At 51.7% G+C, this 13352-nt stretch overlaps 2 protein-coding genes across 2 annotated transcripts in view; both read left to right on the forward strand.

Moving 5' to 3' along the window:
- The window catches only part of SPINT2 (serine peptidase inhibitor, Kunitz type 2), a 28589-nt gene extending 25530 nt beyond the window's left edge, over positions 1-3059 (forward strand). Inside the window, exons 5-7 of the mRNA XM_030298461.2 lie at positions 498-659; positions 974-1012; positions 2392-3059. Of these exons, the coding sequence (XP_030154321.1) occupies positions 498-659; positions 974-1012; positions 2392-2558 (368 nt within the window). The 3' untranslated portion in view covers positions 2559-3059. The remainder of the gene's footprint in view (positions 1-497; positions 660-973; positions 1013-2391) is intronic.
- A 9339-nt stretch (positions 3060-12398) lies between these two features.
- On the forward strand, positions 12399-13243 carry CE2H19orf33 (chromosome E2 C19orf33 homolog). Its single transcript, XM_030297774.1, has 4 exons — positions 12399-12498; positions 12617-12729; positions 12872-12946; positions 13076-13243. The coding sequence occupies exons 1-4, from the start codon at positions 12477-12479 to the stop codon at positions 13184-13186; spliced, it is 321 nt and encodes a 106-aa protein (XP_030153634.1). The 5' UTR covers positions 12399-12476; the 3' UTR covers positions 13187-13243.
- Positions 13244-13352: the final 109 nt, after the last annotated feature.

Genomic DNA, 13352 nt, shown 5'->3' on the forward strand with positions numbered 1-13352 from the left:
TTCGTTGGGAATTGAGACGCACTTGAGTGTTTCCACTACAGAAGTTGTAGAGCAGAGCTTCCTGACCTTTCCCGGGTGGTAGAACCCACAAGGATGCCCCAGGCCTGCAGGAAGTGGATGTGCCACAGCATGTAGGCGGGAGCTTGACTTTAGAGAGGCGATATGGCGTGAGGCTCTGCCTCTCACCACCCGCATGGCTGTGGGCAGATCACCGTAGCTCTGCCTCTGAGTCCCCTACGACAGATCTCTTTGAGACCAAGAACAGTGCCCGACTTAGAGTGATCTCTATAGCAACAGAGTCCGGCTGTAAAGAGAAAGATATCTGAAAACGTGGAGGAGTGTCAGTTGGGCCAGACTGGCCACGTCTGTAATTTATAAGTTCCTTTAGCAGAGGGTTGTTTCTCTGTTGGCAGCAGTGTGACTGCTCTGGAGCATTCCAGCTTTGTTTCATGCCTGGGCCCTGCTAATCTGTACTCCTTGGGTTGTGTCACTCTCAGAATACTGCACTGCCAAAGCAGTCACTGGGCCTTGCCGTGCGTCCTTCCCACGCTGGTACTTTGATGTGGAGAAGAACTCTTGTGACAACTTCATCTACGGAGGGTGCCGGGGCAATAAAAACAGCTATCTCTCCAAGGAGGAGTGCATGCACCACTGCTTTGGTGAGCCTGGCTGATTCCTAAAGCCAAGAAACGGTGGGTGGATGAGGCCACTGGTCCATTTCCCCATCCCTAAAAGGAAGGCCTTGGAAATGCTGTCCGTTGGACTCTGCCATTCTCTGGCGCACTTGTGGGGAACAGGTGGGCTTTGGGCCCCGCTGTTGCACAGACATGTCCTAAGCCCCCACCAGGGTGGCAAGGCCCTCAAAAGAGCTGGAAGAAACCCCTCAGAAAGAGCCTCCTGGGCACACCTAGTTGCTGGCAGCTCTGGTGGGGAGGGCTGTGAGCTGACCTGAGGGTTGTGTATTCTCTTCTAGGCAAGCAGTTGTATCCTGTCCTACCCCATGGCACTAAAGGTAAGAAGCCTCTGGCCCTCCTCCACCTGCTTTCCCTGACCAAGCTCAGCTGTATTTTTGCAGGCTCTTGTTGTCCTCACATGTAATCCTTCACTGTAAACACCTTTTTTGGTTGAGAGTCATGTTTCTGCACGAGAATGGTCAGGCAGCTTGGAACATATGGTGGATGTTTGTCCCACTATGCAGTGTAATAAATGGGGGCTGAAGGGAGGCGGTCTCCGCCCAAGCAGCCCCAGGGTGACTGGAGGACAAGTCCTACTATTATTGTAAGACTTGTGAGGTCTGCTGCACATGGGCCTGAGACTGGCTCCAGGTTTGGAGGGAACTTTGCCGCTGTGGGGTGTACTGAGCTGGTCCCTGGTGACAGGAAGCCGCAGAGCCCTTGCTGTGTGTGGGCAGAGCGAGGTAGGGCCAATGCTATTGTCCCCAAGCAGTCTGGTCTGACAAGACACCTGGCCTCCTCTCACTTTTGTTTCTGATTGTGAGCTTGAGTCATGGATGGTAGTGTTTGCACAAAGGACCTGCTACACTGGTTTGACCTCTTTCCAACCTATTTCCCTGTTAAGGAGCCCTGACCTGGCCTGCATGTCTGCTGTTTTAGAGGAGGAGCGAAGCTAGAATCTGGTTTGCCAGGCACGGGGGTGCAGAAAACAGCCCGGGTTTGGAAGGTTGGGGGTAGAGAAAGAATTGCCCCTGTCAGTTCTGTAGCCAGAAGGGGAGAGGGAGCCAGGGAGCTGTCACAGAAGGCCACATTCTTTAGGTCGGGCCCCACCTGAAAAAAAGCATCTTCAATGACCAGTGACACTGCAGTGGAGCAACCACTGTTAAATTTACCTGGGCAATTAGCACGAGGGTCCCCTCCCGGCCCTGCTCCGAATACGCCCTTGCCTCCACCCTTACTTCATTCCATAGGCAACCAACCACCCCAGCCACCTGCAGGGCCACATCTTTCTCCAGCTGGTCAGTGTGCCGTGTGAACACAAAACCTTGGGGTTTTATGTTCACACACTTGCCAGAGGTGTGTGATTTTTACATCATGGTACACAGTTTTTGGCTTGGGACTCCTGACCCCCTGAAAGGTGGTAGCAAAATACAGAGTTGAAGTGGGGTTTCCTTGTTCAGAGAGAACACAAATACCCACTCTGTGTGCACATAGCACGACGCTTCCTTTTTTCAGTAACCTGCTTCTCCAGACTCTAGAGATTCCTTGAGGACTCCCCTGGTGGGCAGTGCCAATTGTCCACACCCTCCCAGGTGGGAGTCACAGGGGGTCTGGCAGAAGGGCTGCCAGTCCTTACCCTTCGTGAGCTGTGTGCTGCCCTGCTCTGGCTGTGGTCCTTCTCATCCTGCCGGTTCTGAGGCCTTTTTCTCCTCCCCAGTGGTGGTCCTGGTGGGGCTGTTTGTGATGGTCCTGATCGTCCTGCTGGGGGCCTCCGTGGTCTGCCTGATCCGGGTGGCACGGAGGAACCAGGAGCGCACCCTCCGCACCGTCTGGAGCTCTGGGGACGACAAGGAGCAGCTGGTGAAGAACACCTACGTCCTGTGAATGCCCTGCCAGCAAGAAGCCGCCCTTCCTCGGGTGTCCCTGTTGATGAAGAGAACCTGGGAAGGGAGGGGAGACAAGTGCAGAATGTGTGTGTGCTTTTTAAAGTAGAGTGATTGGTTTGTATTTGTGCGATCATTAGGGCTTTGGGTCTGTTTATTTCTCCAGAAGGTAAGAGGGCTGCTTCCCGGTCTCCCGGCTGGGTCTGCTTCGAAAACCCTCTCAGAGGTGGGTTCTGTCTCACGTTGCAAGTGGTCTGGCCCCAAACCAGAGTCGGCTGCTCTTCAGTTTAGTTCTTTGCCCCAGGTATTAGTTTTCTTTGCTTACCTTGAATCCTGTAGTGTCTTTTCCCATCACAGGAGTAATGTTTTAATAGTTTGTTTTTTGATTTGTGTGTGTGTGTGTTTTTTAAGTAAGCAGTAACAAATTTTTTTTTATTAGGCTTCTGAAAGGAAGAGAATAAAATGTACAAGCTTAATAAAAAGGGCCTTCCCTTAAATTTCAGCAAGTGTTTTTTTTCTTTATGGGACTGCTGATTTAAACTCTACCAAAATTAACACAGAATACTATGTAAGATGTCCCATTCTAGAAATGAACTCCTTAAAAAAAAATCTCATCTTTCAGATCTTTCTGAATGAAATGCATCTTACACTGCAACTGAGTGCCTATAAAATTTGACCAAACAGGGGCACCTGGGTGGCCCAGTCAGCTAAGCGTCTGACTTTGGCTCAGGTCATGATCTTATGGTTTGTGGGTTTGAGCCCTGCCTCAGGCTCTGTACTGACAACTCAGAGCCTGGAGCCTGCTTGGGATTCTGTGTCTCCCTCTCTCTCTGCTCCTCCCCTGCTCACACTCACTCTCTCTCAAAAGTAAAATAAACATTTTTTAAAAATTTAAAAATTTGATCAAACACTTAGCCTTACCACCTGTGGTAATCTCTGATATTTCCTTATTCTGTTTCACTTTTTTTTTTTTTTTTTAACGTTTATTTATTTTTGGGACAGAGAGAGACAGAGCATGAACGGGGGAGGGGCAGAGAGAGAGGGAGACACAGAATCGGAAACAGGCTCCAGGCTCCGAGCCATCAGCCCAGAGCCCGACGCGGGGCTCGAACTCACGGACCGCGAGATCGTGACCTGGCTGAAGTCGGACGCTTAACCGACTGCGCCACCCAGGCGCCCCTCTGTTTCACTTTTTAAGGAATGCCTGAGTGGCTCAGTTGGTTGAGCATCTGACTCCTGATCTCAGCTTAGGTCTTGATCTCAGGGTTGTGAGCTCAAGCCCTGCGTTGGGCTCCATCCTGGGGGTGAAGCCTACTTAAAAAAAAAAAAAAAATTCTAGCCATACCCTACTGAATTGATTTGTTTTTAATAATTATTTTTTTAAGTGTATTTATCTGTTTTGAGAGAGAGAGAGAACACCTGAGAGGGAGAGAAAGAGAATCCCAAGCAGGCTCTGCACTGTCAGAGCCCGATGTGGGGCTTGAACCCACAAACCGTGAGATCATGACCTGAGCCAAAGTCAAGAGGCAGACGCTTAACTGACTGAGCACCCCAGTGCCCCAATTTTTATTTTTTTATTTTTTAAATAATGAGCCACTATGAACTGTAATCCACACCTTGAGGGTACAGGAGGGTGGGAGTGAGGATGCATCCTATCCAGGGGAAGACAGACCTTCCTGAGATTGGAGTGGTTTTGACTCCAGTCACTTTGGCATCCATGGTTTTCATCTTTTCCTGTAGCTCTGCAACCTTCCTCGGGTCTCCCACGTGCCCCTGCAATGAAATGAAGACAGGGTACTGCCTGGGTGAATTTGGCTTCCAGACTTGGCCCCAGTTGTGCCTACCTGTGAGTGTTCCCTTCCTGTCTCTAGACTCTGGAAGCCCTTCCTTCCTCCCCATCTTCCAAACATACAGTCCTGAGCATGGAGCAGCATCAGGGCGACCCATGGGGTCAGGCAGGCGGTCTGGGGCTTCTACCTGTGGAGGTGACTCAAGGAGGTAAGGTGGGCCTCAGTCCGGGACTGGATAGAGGTGACAGTTTTGGAAGTTGCTTTGGTCCCCTTCCCTTCACCCTTCCTAAAAATCCCCTCAGGCTAAAAAGTTCACATTCTGTGCATTAGGGTAAAGACTTGCATCCCGTTGGGCTCAGAAATGTATTTAGAGGCAAGTTGGGCAAAAGCCTTCCTCATTTGTGGAAGACCTTGCTTGTTGGTTCTGGCCTCTCCCTGCCAAGCATTCTAGGCAGCTTGGCAGTCTAGCCTTGGAGATGATGGTGAGCAGCTGAAACCTGCCTGCCATGTCCCAGATAAATTGGGACCCAGCTCTGGGAGAGCCTGTGGTCCAGGCAAAGAGGACCTTGAAACTGGGAAGAGACTCTCCGCCCACTGTTCCAGGTGTGCAGCAGCGAGCAGGCCGCTCAACTCCTCTGAACCTCCGGCTTCCTCACCTGTGCCGTGGGTGGGTGTGAGGGCCACATGAGATCACAGGTATTAGGTTGCCCAAAGTAAGTGCTCAGCAGGGGCGCCTCCTTCAGGGGGCTGGTGTCCACCTCTGCCTCCTCAGTAGCCAGCAGCTCTCCCCTACACCCCCCTGCCACCCCATGCGCCACCCTCAAACCCACTCTTGGCTTCCTGTGTGGGACCTTGAGTCCAATGATGCCTCTGGCTGAGCAGGGGACCTTTCCACCTACATAAGCAAGAGTTGTCTCTCCTTCATAACTGAGTCACGTGAAAGAAAAGAGTTGTTTTTGGATTTTAAAAGAAACTGTTGGGAGTCACTTTAAAGTAATTCTTCTGCAGTAGGAAGATCATCAAGTGAATTCTCTTTAACACCATCAAGACCAGTTGAGCTTTTGTAGGTTTTTCATACAGTGTACTCTTTATGTGTCACTGTTTTTTTGTGTCAGAAGACACAGAAGTTGTCACTCTGACTCGTGCGGAAATGTGTCCCATGCGTCTCGTGGTTTGGGAGGCCCCCACGGCCCCACTTGCTCCCGGCTGATTGACTACATTGGACCTCTGGACCCCTCTTGGTCTGCCTGTGGTGTCTCACTATCGCACTGTTCCCGTGTGGTCAGTCAACTCCTGCCGGGCCACTGTGGCCCTTGAAACTAAACTGTGCCTGTTTTCGACTCTCTGGACCATCTACACGCTAACAGTATTGGCTAACAGTGTTTGTTGGAAAGGCTGCCCAGCAGTGGGCCAGTAGCCAAGGCATTCAGTGGTCATTTCACAGCCTTTGTCATCCTTGGGCTCCTGGTATCACTAAGAGGTGGAATGGATTTTTAAAAAATCAACTCAACAAAGACCTGTCACTGTCTCCTCCTGGTGTATACACTTTAGTAAGGCCATTTGTTCACTGACTGTAGCTGTCCCTAGAATGGGACCATTATTTCTAGGCCATCTCCTGGGTAAAGACCAAGTCAAAGGGGCTGGGAGCTACATAAACTGTTTTGAAAATTTGGGATTCTTTCCTCCTCACTGCTGCATATGGTGTGTCTTTCCCCCCTAATGTCAAGCCCTCCTGATTGGTGCATCCTCTGGGGGTGAGGGGGGGGGCAGGCTGACCACAAGGGCCCTCAGAGATTGGAGTTAATTTTGAAGAGTCTGCTTGGATTCTCCCTGGGATGACTGGTCCTGCATCATGAAGACTGGGACCACTTGGTCGTTGAGTGCCCTGCATGCCAAATCTCCTGCAGTGGTCCATGTCGTTGCTGTAACTTTGTAAACATGCTACTAGTTCATTCTCATGTGACCTTTACAAACAAAAGGTCTAAGGTGTGAGTAGGTGATAGAAGAGGTGACGCTATCCCTACTGGGACATGGGTGCCTGGGGGGCTCAGTCAGTTAAGCGTCCGTCTTCAGCTCAGGTCACGATCTCAGCTCATGGCTTCAGTCCCTGTGTCAGGCTCTGCGATGACAGCTCAGAGCCGGGAGCCTGCTTCTGATTCTGTGTCTCCTCCCTCTGCTTCTCCCCAGCTCGTGCTCTGTCTCTGTCTCTGTCTCTCTTTCACAAAAATAAACATTAAGAAGCAAATTTATACCTACTGGACAGGAAACCCTCAGGGACAGAACACCTTAGACCCTGATGGTAGGAGCTGCAACCAGTGCTCCGTCCTGGAGGTCCAACACCACAGCCTGCCAGTCACCTGGCCTGCTGAACCCTGCACCTGGCAGTGTGGCCTGTCCTGGGCGATTCTGCTGTGCCCGGTGCCATCAGCAGCAGCTCCTGAATGTGATCCCCACCCTGCACGTTTACAAACACACGGACCTGCACAGACTCGTTCCACTCTGGCTGATAACAAAATCACACACTTCAGATGCCCAGGGAGCCGTGGCTTATGCCGTACATAGTGATTGAGGCTACAGTACTCCGTGGCACTGCCCATGTGCTGGTGTCCAAGTCAGGTTTAGCCAATCCTGAACCAGAATCAGTGCCCTGTGCTCCAGTAATCCGTGTGTTGACATGTGGGAAAGAACGAGCCATGTCTCCCCATTGGGCACAAGGGTTGCTTTTGGGCCTTGTAATTGGTAATGACGCCAAAGAACCGAGGTCAGTCTGAAGTCCCTCGGGTGGATCCTAATGGATAAGATTAGTGTTGGACTCCATCCTGACGTAGGCCCTGCTGATTCACAGCTGGAGGCTCGAGGACAGGCCGGCCTCCTATCAACAGGACTCACCGCTGCTTGGAGTCTTGTTGAGATTGCTTTAAATGCTGCGTGAGACAAACAGTGATTCGATCTTGGGTTCTGTTAGATGATTAATCAGGGTGGCATACTCGTGTGAAAATTCACCAGGAGCCAGGAGGGGTGGCTTGTCAGGAGAGGTGTGTCTCATGCAGCTACAAGGCTTCCTGGGCGTGCCAAGAATATGTGACCCTGCCAGCTGGTTACCTGGGCCACTTCTCAGGGTTGGGTTTGCAGGGAGTGCCTTTCGGGATGAGGTAATGGCTCCCTCTAGGACAAAGAGCAGGCTTGCTTGCTGCTTCCTGTGAAGCAGAAGGTTCCCCAAGCTCTGCTCTTGTAATGCAACTCATTGCCCCCATCGGGCAAAGGACCCGACACAAGCTGATGCTTTAAGCTGCTTGCCGTAATAAAGCCTTTTGTCACTGACCCAGGAATCTCAAGGCTTCTGCCAGCATTTTGGAAACAGTTACAGGCTGACTTACTAGCTTGCAAATAGAGTGAAATCAAATCCCAGACACAACAGTCAGCTGAGTGGTGGCCAAGCCTGGCTTTCCCTGGCCGGGCTGTCAGCCCCTTGGCACATCCCAAAGGGTGGCCCATCAAGATGTTCTGATCATTAGTTTTCCAGAATGCACAGGGCCAGTGCAGCACTTCTGTGGGAAAGTAAACAGTCTCTACATACTGTGTGCTTAAAGTCCTCCATCTCCTGGGATGTGGTTAAGTTCAAAGAAAATATTCCAGAACAGGAATTATGATGTTTATAGCACCAGGACACTCTGTTCATGTCAACTTCAGGGAAGAGATGAAAGCAGACCTTGCACAGCAGTTAACTTTTCCAATGAGCAAGGTCAGTCCTCAGATGAGGAGCACAGGACCCCCACGGAGGACTGTATCCCAGCAGCCCACTCCCCCTTGGCTTCCCTGGCCACTAAAGTTGGCATCCAGCAACCTCTTCATAAATTGCAGTGATTAAATAAAAGCTTTAGGGCCTCCGTGACTCTCCAAAGAATGTCAGCTGGAGAAATGTTAGAGGAAGGGTAAGCTGATTTAGTAGTGAATGACCATATTGCAGGACAGTTGGGGACACAAGTCCCTTTTTCCTACAAAGAAGGGGTTGCTTGCGCCCTCAGAACCAAGTCATTTTAGGCAGAAATAATGTGGAAACACAGGAGGGCAGAGCTGTTAAGAGATCAGGGGGTTGGGGCGCCTGGGTGGCGCAGTCGGTTAAGCGTCCGACTTCAGCCAGGTCACGATCTTGCGGTCCGTGAGTTTGAGCCCCGCGTCAGGCTCTGGGCTGATGGCTCAGAACCTGGAGCCTGTTTCCGATTCTGTGTCTCTCACTCTCTCTGCCCCTCCCCCATTCATGCTCTGTCTCTCTCTGTCCCAAAAAATAAATAAACGTTGAAAAAAAAAAAATTAAAAAAAAAAAAAAAAAAAGAGATCAGGGGGAGGCAGGGCCAGGGGAGACATAAGCTACTGTCCCCGCACCTGTTAGCATGGTACACAAATACTGAATGGAGGGATTATTTTCTCAGAAGCAGGACAATCTTTAGCCCTCACCTGTTTCTCATCAGGCATTTGTGTTCACCTTCCAGGCTTTAATCTGGTGTCCATTTATCGATCTTCTGGGTTAAAGCAAGGGAGTAAGTGTATATTCACTGCCACCAGTAGGGAGTAGTGACAGGATCCCGCGTCTGTTTTCCCTCTTTCTTCCAGGAAAGTCCCCAGGTTTTACCTCGGTACATGGCTACCCAGCTAGGAGCTGGGAGATCATCATAGTCTCCCCTGCAGCTAGACGTGACCATGTGTCTGACCTGGCAAGAGGGACATGTGCTATTTCCGAGTGAGGTCCTTAAAGGAGTTGGTGTGCCCTCCATTTGCCCTTCCCCTTCCCAACAACCCAGTGATGGAAGCCAGCTTCCCTGTATGTCCAAGGGCATCCCTGGAAGGATACAGGACAGAGGAAGGAGCCCGGGTCCCTGAGTGATTCTGTGGGAGAGAAAAGTGAAGCTATCTCGTTAACGCTTTCTGCTCTTTTCCACACCCTAACTACAATACAGTTAGTACAATACAGTCAGGAGTGAACAGAGGGGAACTTGGAGGATCAGGCCGTGCCCTTCCCCAGAGCCACTCACCCTCCCCACAATCTTAGCAAAGTAGTAAAAAGCCAGCCACTTCATCTTGTGTCTGGAAGGCCTCCCACTACTGCTCTGCAACCTACTATCTCAGTGTCGTTGGGTGTAAAACCATCTTTTTGAGGTTCAACTGCCTCATATAGAACATGGGATCCTACTGCCAGTTTAATGAGTAATCTTAGGAGATTGTGTTTGTGAATAATACAAACTACCGTTTATTGAGCATCTACTTACCTAGTGCCAGGCAAAACCATCACTTTCCGAGGGAAGTCTTCCACCGTACAGAGGGCAGAACAGGCAGAGTGGTTGACTTAATTGTCCACAGAGCAAGAAGAGAGAGTGAGGACTCACCTGTGAGCAGACTGACCTCCACAACCTACGCTCATAGCCACTCTGCCTGCTGTAACCTGCCATCGCATTAGTAGAGTGCCTGGCATCAGGTAACCTCGCTAATTCACCAAATGACAGCACGCACCCTTTCTGGGTGCTGAGCAAAGCAGACAAGGTCTCCAACCCACGTGGAATTTACGTTTTGCCTGAAGAAACATTTTTTCTCATATCCTGCATCTAGTTGTGGGCAAAGCCACAATCATGATTCACCACCTCTTCTCACTCAAAGATCAAAGATCTTTGACGTACGAGTCCCCCCACTGTCCATCCCTCCTGACCTACATTTCCCCCTCCATTCTCACTGCCATTCTGAACTCCTTGCAGCTCTTCATCACACAGGTACATTCCTGCCTCAGGACCTTTGCACTTACCATTCCTGCTGCCTACAACACTTAATGTGCTTGCATTTGCTTACCTCCTCATCCAGATCTTTACTCAAAGCTTTCCCTGTTAACTCTTATCTGAAATCCAGCCTCTTCCCAACAGACCATATAGTTATTACCTAGCCCCCTTTTTAGCAGCATTTTTCTTCTTAGCACATATTACTTTGTAAAACGTAGCTTTATCGAGGTGTGAGTTACATAAAACTCACCCATTTCAAATGTGCACCTCAGTGGTTTTTAATAATTTTACCAAGTGGTGCAATTATCACCATCAGTCAGTTTTAGAACGTGTTTTCATCCCCACCCCAATAAGATCTCTCACGCTCAGTTACAAAGTCAGTCCCCGTTCTCCACGCAGCTAGCTCCCAGCAATGGCTAACCTGCCGTCTCAATAGCCCTTCTCGGAACACTTTCCATGAGTGACATCCTACAATACGTAGTCTCTTGTGTCTGGCACCTCTCACCTCGCATGTTTTTGAGGTTCACGTGTGATGCGGTATATGTCAGTTCATTCCTTTTTATGGCTGAGTAACATCCCAGTATAGATACATTTTATGTCCATTTACCAGCTGATGGGACATCTTAGTTTCCATTTGTTTCTAACATTCTGTACATTTTACGGGGCGCCTGGGTGGCTCAGTCGGTTGGGCGTCCGACTTCGGCTCAGGTTATGATCTCACTGCTTGTGAGTTCGAGCCTCGTGTCAGGCTCTGTGCTGACAGCTCGGGGCCTGGAGCCTGCTTCGGATTCTGCGTCTCCCTCTCTCTGTCCCTCCCCTGCTCACACTGTTCTCTCTCTCAAACATTAAAAAAAAAAAAAAAAATCAACATTGTGTACATTTTACTTTGTTTCCCCCACTGGAATGTCAATTCCATGAGGCTGGAATTTTTGGTTTTGTTACCTCTGTATCCCCAGCACTTGGACTGCGCCAGGCACATAGTAGGTACTCAACAGATACACGAGGAAGGAACTGAGAATAAGGATAACTCCAGATAGAAGTAAGCAAGGACTATGCTGACCATCAAGCAGGGGAAGGAGGTTAAAGGGATGGGCAACGTGGAGCCGGCAGTGAGAGCAGGCCTCTGAGGAACCCACTCCGGAGCAGAGGCCGCCGTGCACAAGGCTGATCGCCCCCCGTTCATCATCATCCCCGGGCCTCAGTCATCACTGCCACCTGGATGCCAGCCCTGCCTGCCCGCTCCTGCAGGTATGGCAGCCCAGCTCCTGGTGGCAGGGCTGGGCCAGGGAGGGACCCGCAAGGACACTTAGCCTCACAGCAATGGGAGCAGATGGCTCAGGTCTCCCAGCTTCGCCCTCGGACCGACTGGCCAGGCCCGGCGCGAGGAGGGCAGACTGGATTCGGGGGCTGTCCCTTCCCCTGAGCGTTCACCAGGTGAGCCACAGGAACCAGGCAGAGCCTTGGCCGTGAGCCACACTGTCTGGGTGTGAACCCCACTTCTAGCCCATTCGTACTACATTGCCGTTCATCATCTTACTTCAATGTTTGGTCCCTCGGTTTTCTCATCTGTAAAACAGGGATAATAACAATACCCACCTTTTAACCGAACAAACCAAAACATTATTTTACAAGCACTTACTCTGTGCCAGGCACAGTCATAGGAAACTAATCTTTTTGATCCTTACTATAACCCCATATGGTAGCTGCCATTTACAGATGAGGAAACCGAGGCACAGGGAGGCAAAGCAACTTTCCTGAGCTCACACCACTACTAAGTGGTACAGTGGGGCTTCGAATCCAGCAGGCTTATTCCAAGTTCATGCTCTTCACCCCTTTGGACACTGCTGCTCACAGAGCCATCCATCCAGGGGTTGTTGAAAGTGACTTCATGAGTGTGAAACCTTTGGAACAGTGCTTGGCATGTGGTAAGTACACAGGGAGTGTTAGCATTATGACGGGACATAGGGCATGGGGAGGCACCTTCCCTCTCGTTCCTTCAAAAGCAGGCATCTGACCCTTTTGAGGGAAGCAGATGACAGTTCTAGCCCCCTCCCCAGAAGTCTACAGCTAGCTGCTCATACACTGCCCTCCCAAGCCCATCCACACAGTCCCCCCTCACTTGCCAAGTCCACCAGGTGGGGTGGAAATACAACAATTAACTGAGGAAATCCCCATTTCTCACAGAGAAAAAGTTGAGTGGTCCTGGGGAGGGGCTGTGAGTCAAGGCTAAGGACTCTGAACAAGGCTGGGTGGGGCTCCGCAGAAGTCCTTGGGCAGGCAGCTCCCATGCTCCTCCCCACACCCCTCCCTCTGCCCTCCTGGCACTACAAAGGCCCTCCTGGCGCTCCCCACATACCTTCTCTCACCATGGAGTTCGACCTGGCTGCAGGTGCGCTCCTGGGAGGTGGGGAGTTTGAGGGGCAGGGGGCCAGATGGAAACCCAGAAACCTCCTCCAAGGGCGCATCTCCTTCGCCTGGCCCAGCCCACCCGACTTCTCTCTCCACAGCCCTGGACTCCACCTCCAAGAAGCCACAGGGGACAGCCCAGGTGGGAGACCACAAACACAGCACCCCCAAAGTTCAGGGCCCGTCAGAGGCCGGGGCGGCAGATAAACCGAAGGTAAGTCACCTCAGGACCAGGCACGCGCCTCCCGGTGTGAAGGTGGGGTGTTGCCTTTGAACCCAGGGTCCCGCGAGCGTTGGGGCTTCCAACCTGGGGGCGGGGTAAGGGGTCCTGGCCTCACTGTCCTGCCTCCAACTAGCATGGCCACGGTCACCGCAGCTCCTCAGACTCAGGCAGCAGCAGCAGCTCCGGCGACTCGGACGTGGAAGCAAAGGTAAGAGGCTTTCCCCGCTCCCACCGGCATTCCAGGTGAGGGCAGAGTCCCGGCCCACACGCCGGGCGATCGTTCCACCGGTGGAACCGTCTCTCTCCTCTCCCATCCCCACCGCCCTCGGCCCCACAGCCTCACGCTGCCGCGTCCGACAAGCACAAAAGCACAGCCGGCAAGGTCAAGAAGCCCAAGGTGAAAAAGCAGAAGAAGAAAGAAAAGGCGAAGAAAGAGGCTCCTCACTGACCCACCTGGGCGGGGGTCTCATTAAACCTTTTCTCGGCCGGAAGGCCGCCTTCCGGTCTCGAGGTGCTGTGGTGTGCCGGCCCCGCCCCGCCCGTCCGTCCCCCTGCCCCGGCCTGGCCTGCCCCCTGCGGGGCAGCCGCGCGCGCCGCCAAGGAGAGGCCGCCCA

Source organism: Lynx canadensis, chromosome E2 (genome assembly GCF_007474595.2).
Source record: "Lynx canadensis isolate LIC74 chromosome E2, mLynCan4.pri.v2, whole genome shotgun sequence".
NCBI lineage: Eukaryota > Metazoa > Chordata > Mammalia > Carnivora > Felidae > Lynx > Lynx canadensis.